This window comes from Mustela putorius, unplaced genomic scaffold (genome assembly GCF_011764305.1).
Source record: "Mustela putorius furo isolate JIRA1106 unplaced genomic scaffold, ASM1176430v1.1 tig00003899_pilon_pilon_pilon, whole genome shotgun sequence".
NCBI classification, from domain to species: Eukaryota; Metazoa; Chordata; class Mammalia; order Carnivora; family Mustelidae; genus Mustela; species Mustela putorius.
Genome location: NW_025422048.1, coordinates 1,997,844 through 2,015,303, shown reverse-complemented (window position 1 = coordinate 2,015,303; position 17,460 = coordinate 1,997,844). Strand labels below are relative to the sequence as shown.

Here is a 17,460-nt window from a genome sequence, read left to right as displayed (position 1 = left end):
AAACATTTAAAGAAGAACTAATTCCTATTCTCCTGAAACTGTTCCAAAAATAGAAATGGAAGGAAAACTTCCTAACTCATTTTATGAGGCCAGCATCACCTTGATCCCAAAACCAGACAAGGACCCCATCAAAAAAGAGAGCTATAGACCAATATCCTTGATGAACACAGATGCGAAAATTCTCACCAAAATACTAGCCAATAGGATTCAACAGTACATTAAAAGGATTATTCACCACGACCAAGTGGGGTTTATTCCAGGGCTGCAAGGTTGGTTCAACATCCGCAAATCAATCAATGTGATACAACACATCAATAAAAGAAAGAACAGGAACCATATGATACTCTCAATAGATGCTGAAAAAGCATTTGACAAAGTACAGCATCCCTTCCTGATCAAAACTCTTCAAAGTGTAGGGATAGAGGACACATACCTCAATATCATCAAAGCCATCTATGAAAAACCCACCGCAAATATCATTCTCAATGGAGAAAAACTGAAAGCTTTTCCGCTAAGGTCAGGAACACGGCCGGGATGTCCATTATCACCACTGCTATTCAACATAGTACTAGAGGTCCTAGCCTCAGCAATCAGACAACAAAAGGAAATTAAAGGCATCCACATTGGCAAAGACGAAGTCAAATTATCACTCTTCGCAGATGACATGATACTATATGTGGAAAATCCAAAAGACTCCACTCCAAAACTGCTAGAACTTGTACAGGAATTCAGTAAAGTGTCAGGATATGAAATCAATGCACAGAAATCAGTTGCATTTCTCTACACCAACAACAAGACAGAAGAAAGAGAAATTAAGGAGTCAATCCCATTTACAATTGCACCCAAAACCATAAGATACCTAGGAATAAACCTAACCAAAGAGGCACAGAATCTATACTCAGAAAACTATAAAGTACTCATGAAAGAAATTGAGGAAGACACAAAGAAATGGAAAAATGTTCCATGCTCCTGGATTGGAAGAATAAATATTGTGAAAAAATGTCTATGCTACCTAAAGCAATCTACACATTTAATGCAATTCCTATCAAAGTACCATCCATCTTTTTCAAAGAAATGGAACAAATAATTCTAAAATTTATATGGAGCCAGAAAAGACCTCGAATAGCCAAAGGGATATTGAAAAAGAAAGCCAAAGTTGGTGTGGCATCACAATTCCGGACTTCAAGCTCTATTACAAAGCTGTCATCATCAAGACAGCATGGTACTGGTACAAAAAACAGACACATAGATCAATGGAACAGAATAGAGAGCCCAGAAGTAGACTCTCAACTCTATGGTCAACTAATCTTCGACAAAGCAGGAAAGAATGTCCAATGGAAAAAAGACAGCCTCTTCAATAAATGGTGCTGGGAAAAAATTGGACAGCCACATGCAGAAAAATGAAATTGGACCATTTCCTTACACCACACAAGAAAATAGACTCAAAATTGATGAAGGACCTCAATGTGTGTGAAAGGAATCCATCAAAATCCTTGAGGAGAACATAGGCAGCAACCTCTTCGACCTCAGCCGCAGCAACATCTTCCTAGGAACATCGCCAAAGGCAAGGGAAGCAAGGGCAAAAGTGAACTATTGGGATTTCATCAAGATCAAAAGCTTTTGCACAGCAAAGGAAACAGTTAACAAAATCAAAAGACAGGGGCGCCTGGGTGGCTCAGTGGGTTAAAGCCTCTGCCTTCGGCTCCAGTCATGATCCCAGGGTCCTGGGATCAAGCCCCGCATCGGGCTCTCTCCTCAGCGGGGAGACTGCCTTCCTCCTCTCTCTCTCTCTCTCTGCCTGCCTCTCTGCCTACTTGTGATCTCTCTCTCTCTCTCTGTGAAATAAATAAAATCTAAAAAAAAAATCAAAAGACAACTGACAGAATGGGAGAAGATATTTGCAAACGACATATCAGATAAAGGACTAGTGTCCAAAATCTATAAAGAACTTAGCAAACTCAACACCCAAAGAACAAATAATCCAATCAAGAAATGGGCAGAGGACATGAACAGACATTTCTGCAAAGAAGACATCCAGATGGCCAACAGACACATGAAAAAGTGCTCCATATCACTCGGCATCAGGGAAATACAAAGCAAAACCACAATGAGATAATACCTCACACCAGTCAGAATGGCTAAAATCAACAAGTCAGGAAATGACAGATGCTGGCGAGGATGCGGAGAAAGGGGAACCCTCCTACACTGTTGGTGGGAATGCAATCTGGTGCAACCACTCTGGAAAACAGCCTGGAGGTTTCTCAAAATGTTGAAAATAGAACTACCCTATGACCCAGCTACTGCACTACTGGGTATTTACCCTAAAGATACAAACGTAGTGATCCAAAGGGGCACGTGCACCCGAATGTTTATAGCAGCAATGTCCACAATAGCCAAACTATGGAAAGAACCTAGATGTCCATCAACAGATGAATGGATCAAGAAGATGTGGTATATATACACAATGGAATACTATGCAGCCATCAAAAGAAATGAAATCTTGCCATTTGCGACAACATGGATGGAACTAGAGCGTATCATGCTTAGCGAAATAAGTCAAGCGGAGAAAGACAACTATCATATGATCTCCCTGATATGTGGAAGTGGTGATGCAACATGGGGGCTTAAGTGGGTAGGAGAAGAATCAATGAAACAAGATGGGATTGGGAGGGAGACAAACCATAAGTGACTCTTAATCTCACAAAACAAACTGAGGGTTGCTGGGGGGAGGGGGGTTGGGAGAAGGGGGTGGGATTATGGACATTGGGGAGGGTATGTGCTTTGGTGAGTGCTGTGAAGTGTGTAAACCTGGTGATTCACAGACCTGTACCCCTGGGGATAAAAATATATGTTTATAAAAAATAAAAAATTAAAAAAATAATAATACAGAAAGAAAGAAAGAAAGAAAGAGAGTGACTACTACTCTGCTCCAAGTGATTTGCTTGGAAAAGTCAGGGCACACTGAACATTAATTTAAATAGGCTTGACAATAATTAGTTCTTGATTAAAATGCCCTTACTTTATGCATGTTTTCCCCATATTGCTGCTAAAACTTTGAAGTTGCAGATCTAGCTCATTCAACATATGGGGAATATATGCCCTGGAACTTTACTAGAGAAAGCCCTCATTGTTGTCACACCGATGAAGCACATCGCCCTTAATTTCTGTCTGAACAGTCTGACCTTTTCCCCGCCAAGTTAAATGATTGCGTTAATATGCAGATGGAAGAATTAAAATATATATATTTTATCTATTTCTTCGAGAGCGAGCGAGCACGAGTGGGGCGGAGGGGCAGAGGGAGAGGGAGAAGCAGACTCCCTGCCGAGCAGGGAGCCCGATGCTGGGCCGGATCCCAGGACGCTGGGGTCATGACCCCAGCCGAAAGCAGAGGCTTCACTGTCGGAACCACCCAGGCGCCCCTGGAAGAATATGTTCTAAAACACTAAGAAACACGTGATAGGATACCTCTTTGAATATTATAATATAATATAATACAGTAATAATAATATATTACTAACACATGATAGGATACCTCTTTGAATATTATAATATAATAGAATAATAAGAATAATATATTACTAACGTCTTCAATACTGAGGTTTAAATTCTCTAGAGGTATCACCCTTTTGTCCATTTTCTAACCAGTTGCAGAACTGGGTGACAAGACTCATCACCTGGTATGTTATAAACGTACGTGATCTGTAACTAAAACGCTATGCTATCAAATAAGGCATTATAATAGAATGTATGGCAGGCATCCCTGCGTGTTTTTCCCTCGAGTGTTGGTCTTTTGGGAATCAATAAGTAACAATCATGTAAACCTCAAAAATAAAGTCACTAATTTTATTAGGCGTTGTGGTCAGCCTTTCCTTGTGTCTTTTTAAGAAAAATAAATGGGGGCACTGGGTGGTTCGGTTGGTTAAGCATCCAGCTCTTGATTTCAGCTCAGCCATGATCTCAGGGCCATAATATCCAGGCACATGTTGGGCTCCACATTCCGTGCAGAGTCTGCTTGAGATTCTCTCTCTCCCTCTCCCTCTGTCCCTCCGTTTTCATGTTCTTTCTCTCTAAATAAGGAAATAAATCAATAGAAAATATTTTTAAAGATTTTATTTATTTATTCGACAGAGAGAGTGACAGGATGCACAAGGAGGGTGAGTGGCAGGCAGAGGTTGAGGGAGCAGCAGGACCCTGGGAAGCAGGGCACCATCCAGGACTCTGGGATCATGATCTGAGCCAGAGGAAGATGCTTCACCGACTGAGCCACCCAGGTGACCCAGTAAAATATTTTTTTAAAAAAGAAAGAGTACTGGATATATTGTTATAATTAATTGATTGTGTTGCCATGCTTAATGTCGTATGAACCATAATATTTGAGGTGGTATTTTTGATTACCTGGTGCTATAAACTTATTTTGTACCCCCAAAATTTGTTTGGTAAGTTTTAATTCCTAGTTCCTCAGAATGTGAACTTATTTTGCAATCAAGTGCTCTCCCCCTGAGCTATATTGCCTCTGCGAGAATGTGAACTTTCTTTAAAATAGGTTCATTGCAGATGTAATTAGTTAAAATGGAATACAATTGAAGCCCTTATAAAAAGTGGAAATTTGGACACAGAGACATACACAGTGGAGAATGCCATGTGCACACTGGATTCGTGCTGCCATATACTAAGGGTACCGGAAGCTAGGATAAAGAAATGGGACAGGTTCTCCCTCAGAGTTTCCAGAAGGATCAAACTCTCCTTACACCTCAATTTCCAACTTCTATCCTCCAGAACTGTGGGACAATAAATTTTTCTTTTTTGATAAATTGCCACCCAGTTGATGGTAACTTTTATTGCATCCATAAGAGTCTAATACACCTGGGAAAGGTTTATTCCTCTTGAATTTCCAAAGGAACTGCCTGGGTTTCTTTTTTGACACTAGCTCTGAAGACTTTGCGATGCTCGCCCACATATTGTGGGAGGGTTGGGACCTTGGTTGCCAAGGAAACCTCAGGGTTTTGTGGGAGCTGGCCATGTGTATTTCCTGTATGTACTGCTCTGTCACCCGTCACCAGTTGGGGCTGCTGTAGGCCCCTCCTCTGTGTCCTTGTTGGTGGGTCTATAGGTGGTTTCCCCAAAGCTCTAGTGAGCTGCAGACAAACCAGCTTATGATTTCTCCAAACCACAAGTGTGTGTGTGAGGAGGGCAGTGATCAGAATCCCTGGGGGGAATGTCAAGGAAACGTTACCTTTAGGCAAAGAGGTTGTGAGCAATCCAGTAAACACTTGCTACTAAGAGTGGTAGTTCACTGTAAGCAAGTTGTTTGGCCTTAACTGGGATGACATACTGGGGCAAAGTCGGGACAAATCAATTCTGCCTGAGTTTGTGGTCCTCACACACTCCCTGGCAGAAATGAGCCTTTTCAGGGTCAGTTCACACGAGAGTGGAGCCAGTAGAACATGGCCTCTAGACAGAGCCTAGGCCCTCCCTCTTGGGACATTGAATTCCTCCTGTAGTTTTGGTTTAGAAAAGAGCAGGTACTAGCTGACAAAGACAGCTGCCTCTAGGGAGTGGGAGATGGCTAGGCAAAATGCCACTTTTCAATGGAGAATTTTGGCTTAGGTCTGCAAAGAGATCCTGTCTGACAGGAATCTGTTTGACTCCCAGCTTTGGTATTCCTCTAACCTCAGTACGTAACACTCAATAGCCTCTGGGTTCACTTATCACCTGGACCTGTATAAGCACTTCTGATAGGACACAAATCTCCCTCTAGTTCATTACAAACACTTTTTTTCCGACTGACTTTTGTAGTTCACAGACATGAGCAGGTTACTCCTCTTCTTTACAAACTGCTAGGGTGGTGATACTTCTGTGGAGATTCCTGCAGTCTGCTGCATATCTGGAGCAGACGTCCAAAGATAGCATGGGCACCATAGGAACTGCACAGCCCCATACACGTTCCCTGTGGACCTGCTCCCTTTCCTTGTCCCTCTATTCATCACTCTGGGCCCCATCTACACTAACCTTTTCTTCAGGTACCAAATATCTTCTAACCATTTAACTCTGTCCTCTACAGGATGAGCTTCTTGGCTGTGGAGAGTTTGCCAGGATTGTGAGACCCGAGAGAAGGCAAATAACCAAGGTGAGGCCAAAGATCAGTGCCGCGATTGACATGGCGGTACTTCACAGTCTATGGCATAGTGAGAGGGAATCCAAGAAGCAGTGGCAATCTTGCTGAGTTGTGGATTTGGATATTACTCCATTTTGCAAGCAGTGTACTAGAGAGAAGGGAACTGGGCATAGAAAGACTCCAGAGTATGGCACAAAGTTATTGCTGAGTTTATAACTGCATACTAACTCTGCATGCTCAGATTGAGACACCACAGGTTTGGACACAGAACACCCACCAGGAGCTATAAGATAGAGAGCTACCAGAGCTTACACAGTGTTCCCGCCAGCCACAGTAGAGACACCACACTGAAGTCCCCAGATGTTCATCACAGAACCCAGTGTAGTCATACATTAGGAAAATGGCTCACGTAGCTCTATAAGACCTACATTAACAAAGCTTAACAACAAACCCTGAAAGGCTAGTAAGTGAACAAAGTGCATAGTGGAAAAAAACTGAACACATAAATAAGGTAAACAAAACTTAGACTCTTAACAACATAATAGCCAAAATGGCCTCTATGCAAAACTTCTAGATATGTGAAGGAAAGAAACATGACCCATAAACAAGGGAGAAATGTGCCAGTAGGCCCAGAAATTGCTAGGATGATGGGATTAACATACAGCAACTTAACACATCATTATTTTTTTTAAGATTTTATTTATTTATTTGACAGAGAGAGAGATCCCAAATATGCAGAGAGGCAGGCAGAGAGAGGGGGGGAAGCAGGCTCCCTGCTGAGCAGAGAGCCCGATGTGAGGCTCGATCCCAGGACCCTGAGATCATGACCTGAGCCGATGGCAGAGGCCACTGAGCCACCCAGGCTCCCCTACACACAGCTACTTTAAGACAGCTATTGGAAATAAATATGTTCCAGAATTGAAAGGGAAACATAAAAATAATGAAGGAAACAATGAGGAAAAGTCTCTATAGGAAAGTGATATCTATAATGAAGAACCAAATGGAAAGTCTGGAACTGAAAAGTACAGAAGAGGGAAATATGGAACACCATCATAGACCACAAGTACAGAACTAATTTTTTACCAACACTCCAAATAAAATCAGTGTCAAAATGAATTTTTTTCAAATGCATCCTGACCCTACACCTCCCCTCAAATACAAAAATTAATTTAGGCACATCCTAAGACCTAAATGCAAGGCTAAAACTACAGGGCTTCTAGAGGAAAACAAGGTAATACCTTTGCAAATGTGGGTTAGGGAAAGATCTCTTGGGCAGGACCCATTAACTAATCACTATAGAAGAAAAGAAAGGATGCAGTGAACCCTCATCACAGTTTAATCTATCTACTTATGAACAGACACCACTAAGAAAGTGAATAGACAAGACATAACAGGGAGAAAATAGTCCCAACAGGTATATCTTATAAAGGACTTGAATAGGCAGTTCATTAAGAAGGATAGCTAATAATCACACAAAAAAGTATTCCATATCATTAATCATCACAAAAATGCAAATTGATAGCACAGTGAAATACCACAATGAGTCACTGACCAGAATGGATAAAAGTTCAAAGGTGACAACATGAAATTTTTGAGAACTCCAAGAAACAGGCAGTACTGATGGGAGTCCAAATTATCATAACAGCTTTGGAAATCTGTGAAGAGTTTCTCATAAAGTTAAACATAACCCTATTCTGTGGCCCAGCCATTCCAATGCTAGGTGTTTATCCAAGAGAAAGGAAAACAAAAGTCCAGAAAAAAGACTCACAAACAGATGTTCACATAGGCTTTATTCACACAAGAATATTAGTAACACACACAACTGTAGAAACCTTGATAAAAGTAACATGCCAGGGGCTGCAAATGGATGATTGCATAGTAGAGGCAGCTGTAGAGTTCATCAGCTGGGTACCTACCAACATAAGTCTTGCTCCTGTTCTGTGAAGCACTGACATGTGTCTTGCTCTGCCTTCTTCCGTCTCTGTTTGATTCCTCAAAGAAATGAAAACCACCATTTAACACATGCACTCACACAAGCGCTCACACATTTTCTCATTCATTCACTCATACACGAACACAGGTACACTCACCCATTAGCACATACTTACTTATACTCATATACACACTAACTCACGCAAACTCATACATACTCATACACCAGACATTTTTACTCTTGAACACTTTCACACACACTCACATACATTCGCTGACACAAATCTAATTATACACATTAACACTCAAAAATATATACTTGGACATCCACAGTCATACATTGACTCACACACAGTTATGTACAGACAAACTTGTACATGCTCACAAATTCATACATACTCACACAGTCACATACAAGACACATTAACCCATGTATACATTTATACACAGGTGCATTCACTGACATCTGTTCATTTCACTCTCATGCTCATATATAGAAACTTACACATTGACACACATTTTCCCTGAACACATTAACACATATAAATATACACCCACATACCTGCATACTCACATAGTCACACACACTCATGCACAAAGTAACACATACTCGTACATGCTTACACTCAACACCCATTTACATACATTCACTAACACAGTCTTACATACTCACACATATTCATACACATTCACTGACATACTTATAAGCACACACTCACAAAGTCATACATACTTCCACATACTTACTCATACACACACTTACAGTTACAATAACACAGGCTGGCTTGATTTTGATGCTCTAGGTCTGGATGCCCAGAGGCCCCATAAGACAGGGAGGGATGCTGGGGCCTTGGGCTACTTCCTGCTGCCCCTTACCCTCCCTTATTCCTGGAAGTTCCCTAAGTGCCCTGAGAATCCAGACAGCCACTGAACACTCCCAGCAACATTCTGTTCACTGGAACCATCTGGCTCTGCTTAGCTTTGTTTCCTTGCCAGGTCTATAACCCAATGTTCCCTAGATGTTCACCACCTTTTGCAATGAACACACTGCCAAGCTGGGACACTTGGGTGGCTCAGTCGTTAAGGGTCTGCCGTTGGCTCAGGTCATGATCTTAGGCTCCTGGGATCAATTTGTGCATCGGACCCCCCACTCAGCAGGAAGCCTGCTTCTCCTTGTCCCACCCCCTAACTTGTGTTCCCTCTCTTGCTGTGTCTCTCTCTGTCAAATAAATACATAAAATCTTAAAAAAAAAAAAAGACACTGCAAAGTTCTCATGGAGCTTACCCCACATATACTCCCATGTTGACCAGGCCACTGTTTCCCCACTACACCCACATCCCCAGTAGGTCCTTCCCTCAATTGCCCACAGCAGATGCAACACTCAGTTGACATATTCAATAAACTTTATTGAAGAAAACATGTAATGAAACCATCGAAGACAGGGAATGACAACAGAGAGAGGAACATCTAACGGCCACTAGAGCCCATGGGTCATGGCCTCCCCCTCCTCTTGGGGTCCCAAACGAGGTGCCTCTGCTTCCCCCAACACCGTGGCCCTCCCGCCTCAGTCTCCCTTCCTGGGGGCCCCACAATCAACCTCTGGCCAGGACGACGGACGCTGGCCACGCACGTCCCCTCACCCCAGGGCACGCACCCTCCCCTCTGGCCGACAGGCTGGGGCCTGGTCCCGCCCCATGGTCTGCACAGGACAGTCCCGGGATGGCGGAAAACGCAGCAGGGGACACTCAGCCAAGCCGGGGACACGGAGTCACAAGAAACAACGGGGTGGCACATCAGAGCACGGTTCCCGTGGAGACTCCCGCTGGCCACCTCGGTCCTTGGTTGGTTCCTCCTTCCCGAGGTCACGGGGCGAGCAGCAGCCGTGCCCTCGGGCATCCTTCCGGCCGTCTCCTGGAACTGGGCTGGGGATCTCGGAGATGGGGCTGGGGACAGCCGCTCAGAGAAGCACACACACACATCTCCACGAGAACAAGCAGCGGCCGGCTTAAATCTACACCGAGAAAGCAGCGGTGGAGCTCACAACACTGGGAGAGAGAGCGAGCGGAGCCCCGGTCGCCACTGAGGCTCACGGCAGGCCCCCGGGCTGGGGGGTGGCTGCCCCGGTGGGCCAGGACACCCACCGCGGGCTCTTGCACACCTCAAGGCTCTGCACAGGAACGGGACCTAGTGGGGTGGGGGAGTAACGTGACACGTGGGTCATAAGGGCCCCACAGAGACACAAGCGGGTTTCCCAGAACATGGAGCGATGTGCCCCGGGGGGGTGCACATGAGGGTCTCCCTCTTGGGAGACCCAAGAGGCTGGCACCCTTGAGGCGGCCCCTAACATCTCCCAGTCCAGTATGGATGGCAGATGGCTCCGGGTGCCCCTCACCTAGACTGGGGCTGACCACTCAGGGGTGTCCCAAGCCAGCTCCCCAGGTTGGCAGGGATCAGAGCCTTGGCATTGGCAGCTGCTGAATTGTGATTCACCAGGCCAGTCCCAGGTCTCCTTGCCCATGTTCTCCTGGTCTCCAGTGACACCGGACAAACAAAAGCAGAAACACGTCGCACCACGAAGTCCTCCTCCTCCCTCCTCTCCCTTTTCCTTCTCTTTCTCCTTCACCTTTTCCTCTTCCTTCCCATACTTTTTCTCCTCCTCCTCTTTCTCTTCCTCTTCCTACTTTGGAACAAAAGTTTCCCTGCACATCCAGCCACACTAGAGCCAGCTGTAGGGTACTGGTCGGCCAGGTATGCGGCCGCCCACCTCTCAGGCTAAGCCGAGACTGTGTGTGGCCCAGGGGTCTTCGCTTCACGGTCTTTGCTCCCCTTGCCCTCAGAGCCCTTCCAGGCTGTAGGGGAAGGAAACTGCCCGTAGGCTGGTGCTGGGCTACCAGGGCGTTTGGGTCTCCTGCTCTCCCTCGTGCAGGTGCTCGAGGGTGTTGCCTTCTTGCCTTCTTGCTCCCCTAGAGCAGTGCAGACAACCCTAAAGACGGGCTGGACTGTGTGGCATCTGCGCCAGGGCATTTCCTCTTGGCTGCGCAAGAGCTGACTCTTGTTGGTAGGACTGGCCCTGGGGAAGATTCCTCCAGGCCCAATGTGGCCTGGGGGCCAGTAGGCATCTTCAGCTTGGAGCCCATGGGGTGGGCATATAGGGGTGGCCAGACAGTGGGACCAATGACCGAGTCCCCAGCTGCACCTTCTTCAGCCTCTGTGATGTCGAAGTCTTTGCCTGCATCTGGTGAACCCCATGTGCTGAATGTGGCAGCCTGCCACTTGTGTCTCTGGCACCTCTTCAGGGCACTGCTCTTGGCCATCACTGAGCCCCGTGTGGCTTGGTGAGTGCAGTCCCTTTCAGCTGACAGAGGATGAGGGGGCTCAGCCTGGGTCTGGCTTCTTTGCCCCTCCACCCCACTCGAGTACCCTGCTGTTTGTGTGGACTGCCCCTTTCCATTCTTGCAATAACTCTTCCATTTCCTTGGCCTGTAGTAAGAGGAGCTGCCCTGTTCTCCGGAGCCTACTTGGCCTTGGGCTTGGGATGGCTCTTTTCCCAAGCCCAGTTCCCATTTCCCGACTCTGCTGCAGCCTGTCTCCTCTGCCTTACCAAGAGCAGGTTTGGAGCATTGCTGCACTGCGCCTTAATGTGGCCATCTTCTCCACAGCTATAGCAGAACGTGTGGTGTTTCCGTTTTCCTGAACCTCGAGACCTGGCCCTTAGCACACGTCCCCTTCGGTGCTGTCCTCTGCCCCTCCTGCGTCTGAAGCCTTGGGAAGGCCTGGCCTGAAGAGTGTTGCCAGGGGCAGGGAAGGACACTGCTCTGAAAGCGTTGGCTCTGGCAGATGACCTTATGCCTGCATCTAGCCCTGGTATCCTCTCCCTGTCTGGACCAAAAGTGGCCTCCCACTCCTCTTCCTCACGTAGGAGCTTCACCAGTGCCAGGAAACCAGGTGGCTTCCTTCGCTGTTTCATCAGCTTAAGCCTGTCTCGAAGTTTGTCAGTAAGGGTAGCCCCACTTAAGACTTGTTTCAGGCGAGCCTGATTCACATTCCTCCGTAACACTGCATTTTTTTGTACGGCTCTTTGGAGCAGGGGTTCCAAACGCAACACAAAGCTGGAGACTTTCTCTCCTACCTCCTGATAGGCCTTACAAAATTTTACATGGGCAATTCTGCGGCTCTCCACAGGTCCAAACACCTGCTGCAGGGCGGCCAGGCACTCCTCCACAGTTATAGCAGCATTGCTGGCCCGCAGCCCGCTGATCACCTGCAGAGCAGGGCCCCGCAAGCACTCCATCAGCCGCCGCCTCTTTTCACCCTCGGGGACCTGCCACATCTGTAGCATGTCAGTGGTGTGCTCAAGCCAGGCTTCAAAGGCCAATGCCCCTGGGATGGACACAGTGTTCCCAGAAAACACTCTTAGTTCTCTGTACAACACTTGTTCTAGCAGTGGCTGCACTGCGGCCCCCAGGGTCTGGGCCCAAGTCCAGAAGTCAGGAGATATGGCCAGTCTTGGAGCAGGACAGTTGATGTCCGATCCAAGCACCCTGTTCATGTCAGACACTGTCCGCCTCTCTTCCTCTAAGAAGCGGTTCAGTCTATTGAGAAATTCCCCATCTGAGTTCCGAGGTTTTACAACCACTTCCCAAGGCCCTCCCTTTCCAGGTATTTCCCTGGGGATCAAAGAATAGTCAATATCTTGGGCAAGCTCCAAGAGAAACGCTTGGGCATTCTCTTCCCTCCTGAACATCCTACCAATGACCCTATACCTGCCCAGGTGCCTGAGAGCCTCCCGAAGAGTCTCCTCGAATTCATCCTCACCACAGTCCTCAGGAATCCCCAGGATGAGCATGGACCGCTGGGTGTTCAGGTGTTCCCCCCTACACCAATCCTGCAACAGAGTCAATGGCATGTCCCCAGTCTCTGCGGAGTCTAGTTGAGGGGGGAATGATCACTTCGTGATGCGCATATATCAGAGTCAAGTCCCAGGGCGACAGGAGACAGCCCAGGTCTCCACAGCCTGTGAACAGGAACCGGACGAGAGCGAGGTTAATGCCCACACCCTCCTCCCACCGCCAGGTGACCCTCCTCCCCCGGGGCGGCGCCTCTGCCGCCCAGGCTCGATCCCTGCCCCGCCTTCCACCGACCCGCGGGGGGGCCACAGCCCCCTCCTCCCCCTCCCCCCCCACCCCGCCCCCGCGGGCTGCCGCAGTCCCGCTGGAGCGGGCGGAGGGCGGCGGGGTCTCCCGGGGCGGGGGCGGGGGGCAAGCGCACCCTCCCCGAGGCCTGGTACCTTCCTCTGGGTCGGGGTCTTTCCCGGCGGAGGCCCCAGCAGGAGGGGCGCAGGGGCTGCGCGGCGCCGCGGCCGGGCGGTGCGCGCCTCTCTCCCCGGCTCTCCCGCGCGGCTCTCTCTCCCGCTTCCTCTCGCGGTCCCTCGCTCCGCGCGGCACGTGGGCCAGCGCGCCCGCGCCTGCTCGCCGCCACTCTCTGCACTGCGGACTCGGGGCGGGGGCGCGGGGGCGGCGGAGCGCGGACCCTCCGCGTCGCCCGGGAGACCGCCGGGCCATTGGCGCGCGCGGGTCACGCGGCCGGGCTGCGGCCACCGCCGCGGGCACCCCGGGACCGCGCGTGACGTCAGCTGCTCCTCCCCCCCCCCCCCCCCCCCCCCCCCGCCCCCCTGAGGGGCCGCTGGCACAGGTGGGGGGACCCGGGGGATCCGCGACTCGGTGCCCCCATCCCTGACCCAGCCCGGTCCACCGCCCGCCGCTCCCGGAGCGTGCCCTCGGCGCGTCAGCGTGGCGAGGGTTCCACACCCGCGGGGGCCCCCCAAGTCCGCGGGGAGCCGCCGGAGAGGGGCTGGGCAGGCCCGAGATGCGCCCGCGGGGCGCTGCGCTCTGGCGTGGGTGGGGAACGGGGATGGGGGCGGGGAGGGCGTCCTGGGGGCCTCTTCGCCTGCTGCCCCCCTCCTCCACCCCGACCAAGACTGGTCCTGTCCCAGCTCGGCGGGCAGCACCTCGTCCGGGTGCCATTAATTACGTGGAGGAGACGCCTCGTGCGCACACTCGAGCACTCACACACTCCACCCCAACGGAGGGAGGGTCTGCAGGCCCCCAGGCTTGCTGCGGGGTGAGGGCGAGGCCGCTGTGGGGGCACGCACGACCCGCCCACCCACACCCACTGGCCAAGGCGCGTCGCTACCCCAGTGCCAGTGGCCTGTCCCGAGGAGGGTGCCACGGACTCTTCTCCTGTTTTGCTCACTCCAAGTACTCAGAGGTCGACCCCTAGGGCCTGTGATCTTGCCATGTGTCCTTGGGCAAGTCCTTGCCCCTTCTCTGGGCCTCAGTGGAACGACAGAACTGGGGTCTCTACCTGAGGGTGTGTGTGTGTGTTTGTGCAGGAGAGCTGGTGGGCTGGGAGTGGAGCCCTGGGTGTGTCCCCTGGTCCCGGTGCCCTTGCCAGCCTAATGGGCTCCAAGACATTTGCTCTCTTGGCCCCTGAGGGCCGCATGGGTGCGGTGCCTCCCCAGAGACCTCCGAGTCAGCCTTCTTCCACAGATCCTTCCCCTTTCCTTTGCTAGCTAGGCTAGCCACCATAGCAGGGCAGTGCTGCCACCGCTCAAAATGGAGCTCCAGTCCCCCTGGGTCTCGGCAGCCTGCACCTGTCCTGTCATGGGAGTCTGGGGCCATGGGCACAGCCTCTCTGCTGGTCCAATGGCAGACAGTTTCCCTCAGGGTCACACCCTCAGGCACAGGTGTTGTCGCCTGTCCACCCCCCTTCTCTATCCTTGCCTGGCATCTGGCCAGACGTCCTCTCCCGTGACTTGCTTTGCACACTCAAGCTCTACTGGTCAAGGTTTCCTCCGAGCACCCAGCTCACTCATGCTCCTGGCCGAATCAGAGCCCTGGTTTACTTGTCTGTGACCCCGTGGACGGGCATTCGTTCACACCGCTCCCAGTCTTCGGCTGTCAGAGACACTGCTGCCACCGGCACCTTGTGCATGCCTGTCTGAGCCGCTGTTGGCACGACAGGCTCTGGCACGTACACCAGGAAGTGGTTTTGCTGGGACTTGGGCCCTTGGGTGCCCATCGCCGCCGCAGCCAGGTGTTGCTAATCTGGTGTTCCCCACGGGTGGCGGAAGCTGTGTTCGCTCCCACCAGCAGCATGGGCGGTCCTGTGCGCTCCACAGCCTGAGCAGCCTTTGGTCTTGTCCAGCCTTGACCGCTTGCCCACCTCCACAGGGCGAAGCGCTACCTCATTTTTGTGTGCCTCGTGTTTCCCTGGTCGGCAGTGAGGTCGAGTGTGTCAGACATTCCCAGCTCCGCTTCTGTGAATCCCCTTTGCTCATTTCCTTCCCACTGTGCAGAAGCCTCGCTGGCCTGTTTCTAGGAGAAACCTCCCTAGCATCAAGGCCGAAGGCACTCTCATTTTTTTCCCCTACAATCACCCATGGCCATGTTGCAGCTGGTCTCATCGTCGGAGCCTGGCTGGCCCATGTGGTCTTACTCCCCCAGCTTTCTTATCTCCTGGGTGGTCAGTGCTGGGTAAATGAGGAAACACAGGCGCTCTGTCACAGACCCGCTTTCCCAGTCGGCCTTGTGGGTGGGCTCCCTCCCTTTCTCCCCGCCCAAGGCCAAGACTGCCCCTCCTAATACAGGTGAACTGCTGCTCTTAACATCCACCGTGAGAATGTCTGTCCACCAAACCTTGGCGCTGGCCCTGCCATGGCTTGCACCCCACGTTGTCCTCTTTCTTGGTGTCTGCCATGATTTGTCTGGGGTCCTTCCCCAGAGAGGGTGCTCCCGTGGGAGCATATGTGGGTTCCATGTCACCAACTGGCCCGCTGACCTGCAGGCCGACTGTCAGTTCATTCCCTCTGCATTCAGCCTCGCCTCTCCTACTCTCCTTCCTTCCGTTACCTGCTGACTCCGAGGCCAGGACTCTCTGGCTCTCCCTTGGGGTACCCGTTCCCCCTCTGCCAGGGCTGGGCTGGGACACCCCAACTACCTTTCCTTTGTCACCTCTCGGCCCCCATTCTGCTCCTCGTCTCAGCACAGCTGACGCTCCTTCCTTCTTGGCTTTTCCTTTCTTGGCTTCTGGGAGCCCCCACCTTTGGGCCAGTCTCCTCCCTCTCTGCCTGCCCACCCTCGGGTCCCCCTCCTCCCTCTCCTTTGCTTGAGTTCAGCGCGGTGCCGGGAGGCTCCCAGCCTCAGCCCCAGGACCCTTGGGGCCTCCAGCACCATCCTCACTTGAGGTCCTCTCATCTGAGAGACCATCTGCCTGCCGATGGCTCCAAATGTCTTGTCTCTGGCTGGGACTCCTTCCCTGAGCCCCACCCATGCTCATCAAACTGCCCACTGGGATGCCCCATGGGAACTTCAGAATGAAGATGTCCGGACAGGAGCGCTCCAGCCCCGCACCACACGCTGCTAGCCTCTTCCCTGGGCTCCCCCCAAGGGCTCCGCCTCCCACCTGGTGGCTCCGGCAAAGACGCCAGGAGTCCTTGTCCCCTCTCCTTTGGTCTTCACTCCCAGTCTAACCTGTTGTGGGATTTTATCAGCTCTAGTTGGTGACTGCTGATCTTCTCCGCGTCTCCATGGTTCCTGGCCCCATCTCCTGCTTCCCCGGCCTCCGGTCAGTCGGGCCTCTCTGTCTACCTTACTCCCGCCCACATGGCAGCCGGGGCAAACTCACTGCAAGGCCACCAGACCCCGCTCCCCGCCAGCGACAAGTCGTCCCTGTGGCTCCCCGCCTCCCCAGACTAAGGAAAACTCCAAAGTCCCCTCCCTGGCCGACAACCCCTCTCCACCGGTCCCCCGCAAGGAGCTGGCCTCTCCTTTCCCTGCCACCCGCCGCCAGCACCTCTCACCAAAGCCCTGCTTCACTGGCCTTCTCGGCTGGCCCCAGAGCACCACACCCAGCTCCTCCTCACCGGTGGCCTTTGCCTTCCTCCCTCCTCTGGGTGGGACAAAAACCCAGCCCAAGAACTTCCCGTGGGGGCCGCCTCCACCGCCGCCTCCTCGTCCTCCTCGTCCTCCTCCTCCCCCTCCTCCTCCTCCCGCTCCTCCTCTTCCTCGTTCAAATCTCGGCAGAAACGTCCTCTCCTCCCGGAGGCCTCCTCTGCCAGGCCACCCACATCAAAGGGGGGGGGGGCGGCTGGAACCCTCCCCGTCCACATTTCACATCAGCAACAGTGATGGATGGGTCATCCTGTGACACACAGACGGCAGAGGCTTCAGTCTCTGCTTTGGGGGCATTGCGGCCTTCCTCCCCAGGCGGCCGTGCCCATATTTCTCACCCGAGGGTCCCCAGTGCCTAGGACAGAGTCTGACCCACAGGAGGCTCTCAGGACCATCCTTGGAGCGAGCGCCCGAACCTGTCAGCCGGCTCCCGTCTGCCAGGGGCCTGGGGCCCCTTACCC

General features: G+C 51.3%; 1 protein-coding gene across 1 annotated transcript; it reads right to left on the bottom strand.

Moving 5' to 3' along the window:
- Nucleotides 1-9,433: 9,433 nt before the first annotated feature.
- PNMA3 (PNMA family member 3) lies at nucleotides 9,434-13,654 on the bottom strand. Its single transcript, XM_045068169.1, has 2 exons — nucleotides 13,336-13,654; nucleotides 9,434-13,062 (listed from the first exon to the last, which is right to left on the bottom strand). Exon 2 carries the CDS (start codon nucleotides 12,952-12,954, stop codon nucleotides 11,563-11,565), a length of 1,392 nt encoding a protein of 463 aa, XP_044924104.1. The 5' UTR covers nucleotides 12,955-13,062; nucleotides 13,336-13,654; the 3' UTR covers nucleotides 9,434-11,562.
- Nucleotides 13,655-17,460: the final 3,806 nt, after the last annotated feature.

Bases quoted from the DNA above. Each gene is read 5' to 3' on its own strand.
- PNMA3 (XM_045068169.1), bottom strand. From the start codon at position 12,954: ATGCCATTGACTCTGTTGCAGGATTGGTGTAGGGGGGAACACCTGAAC.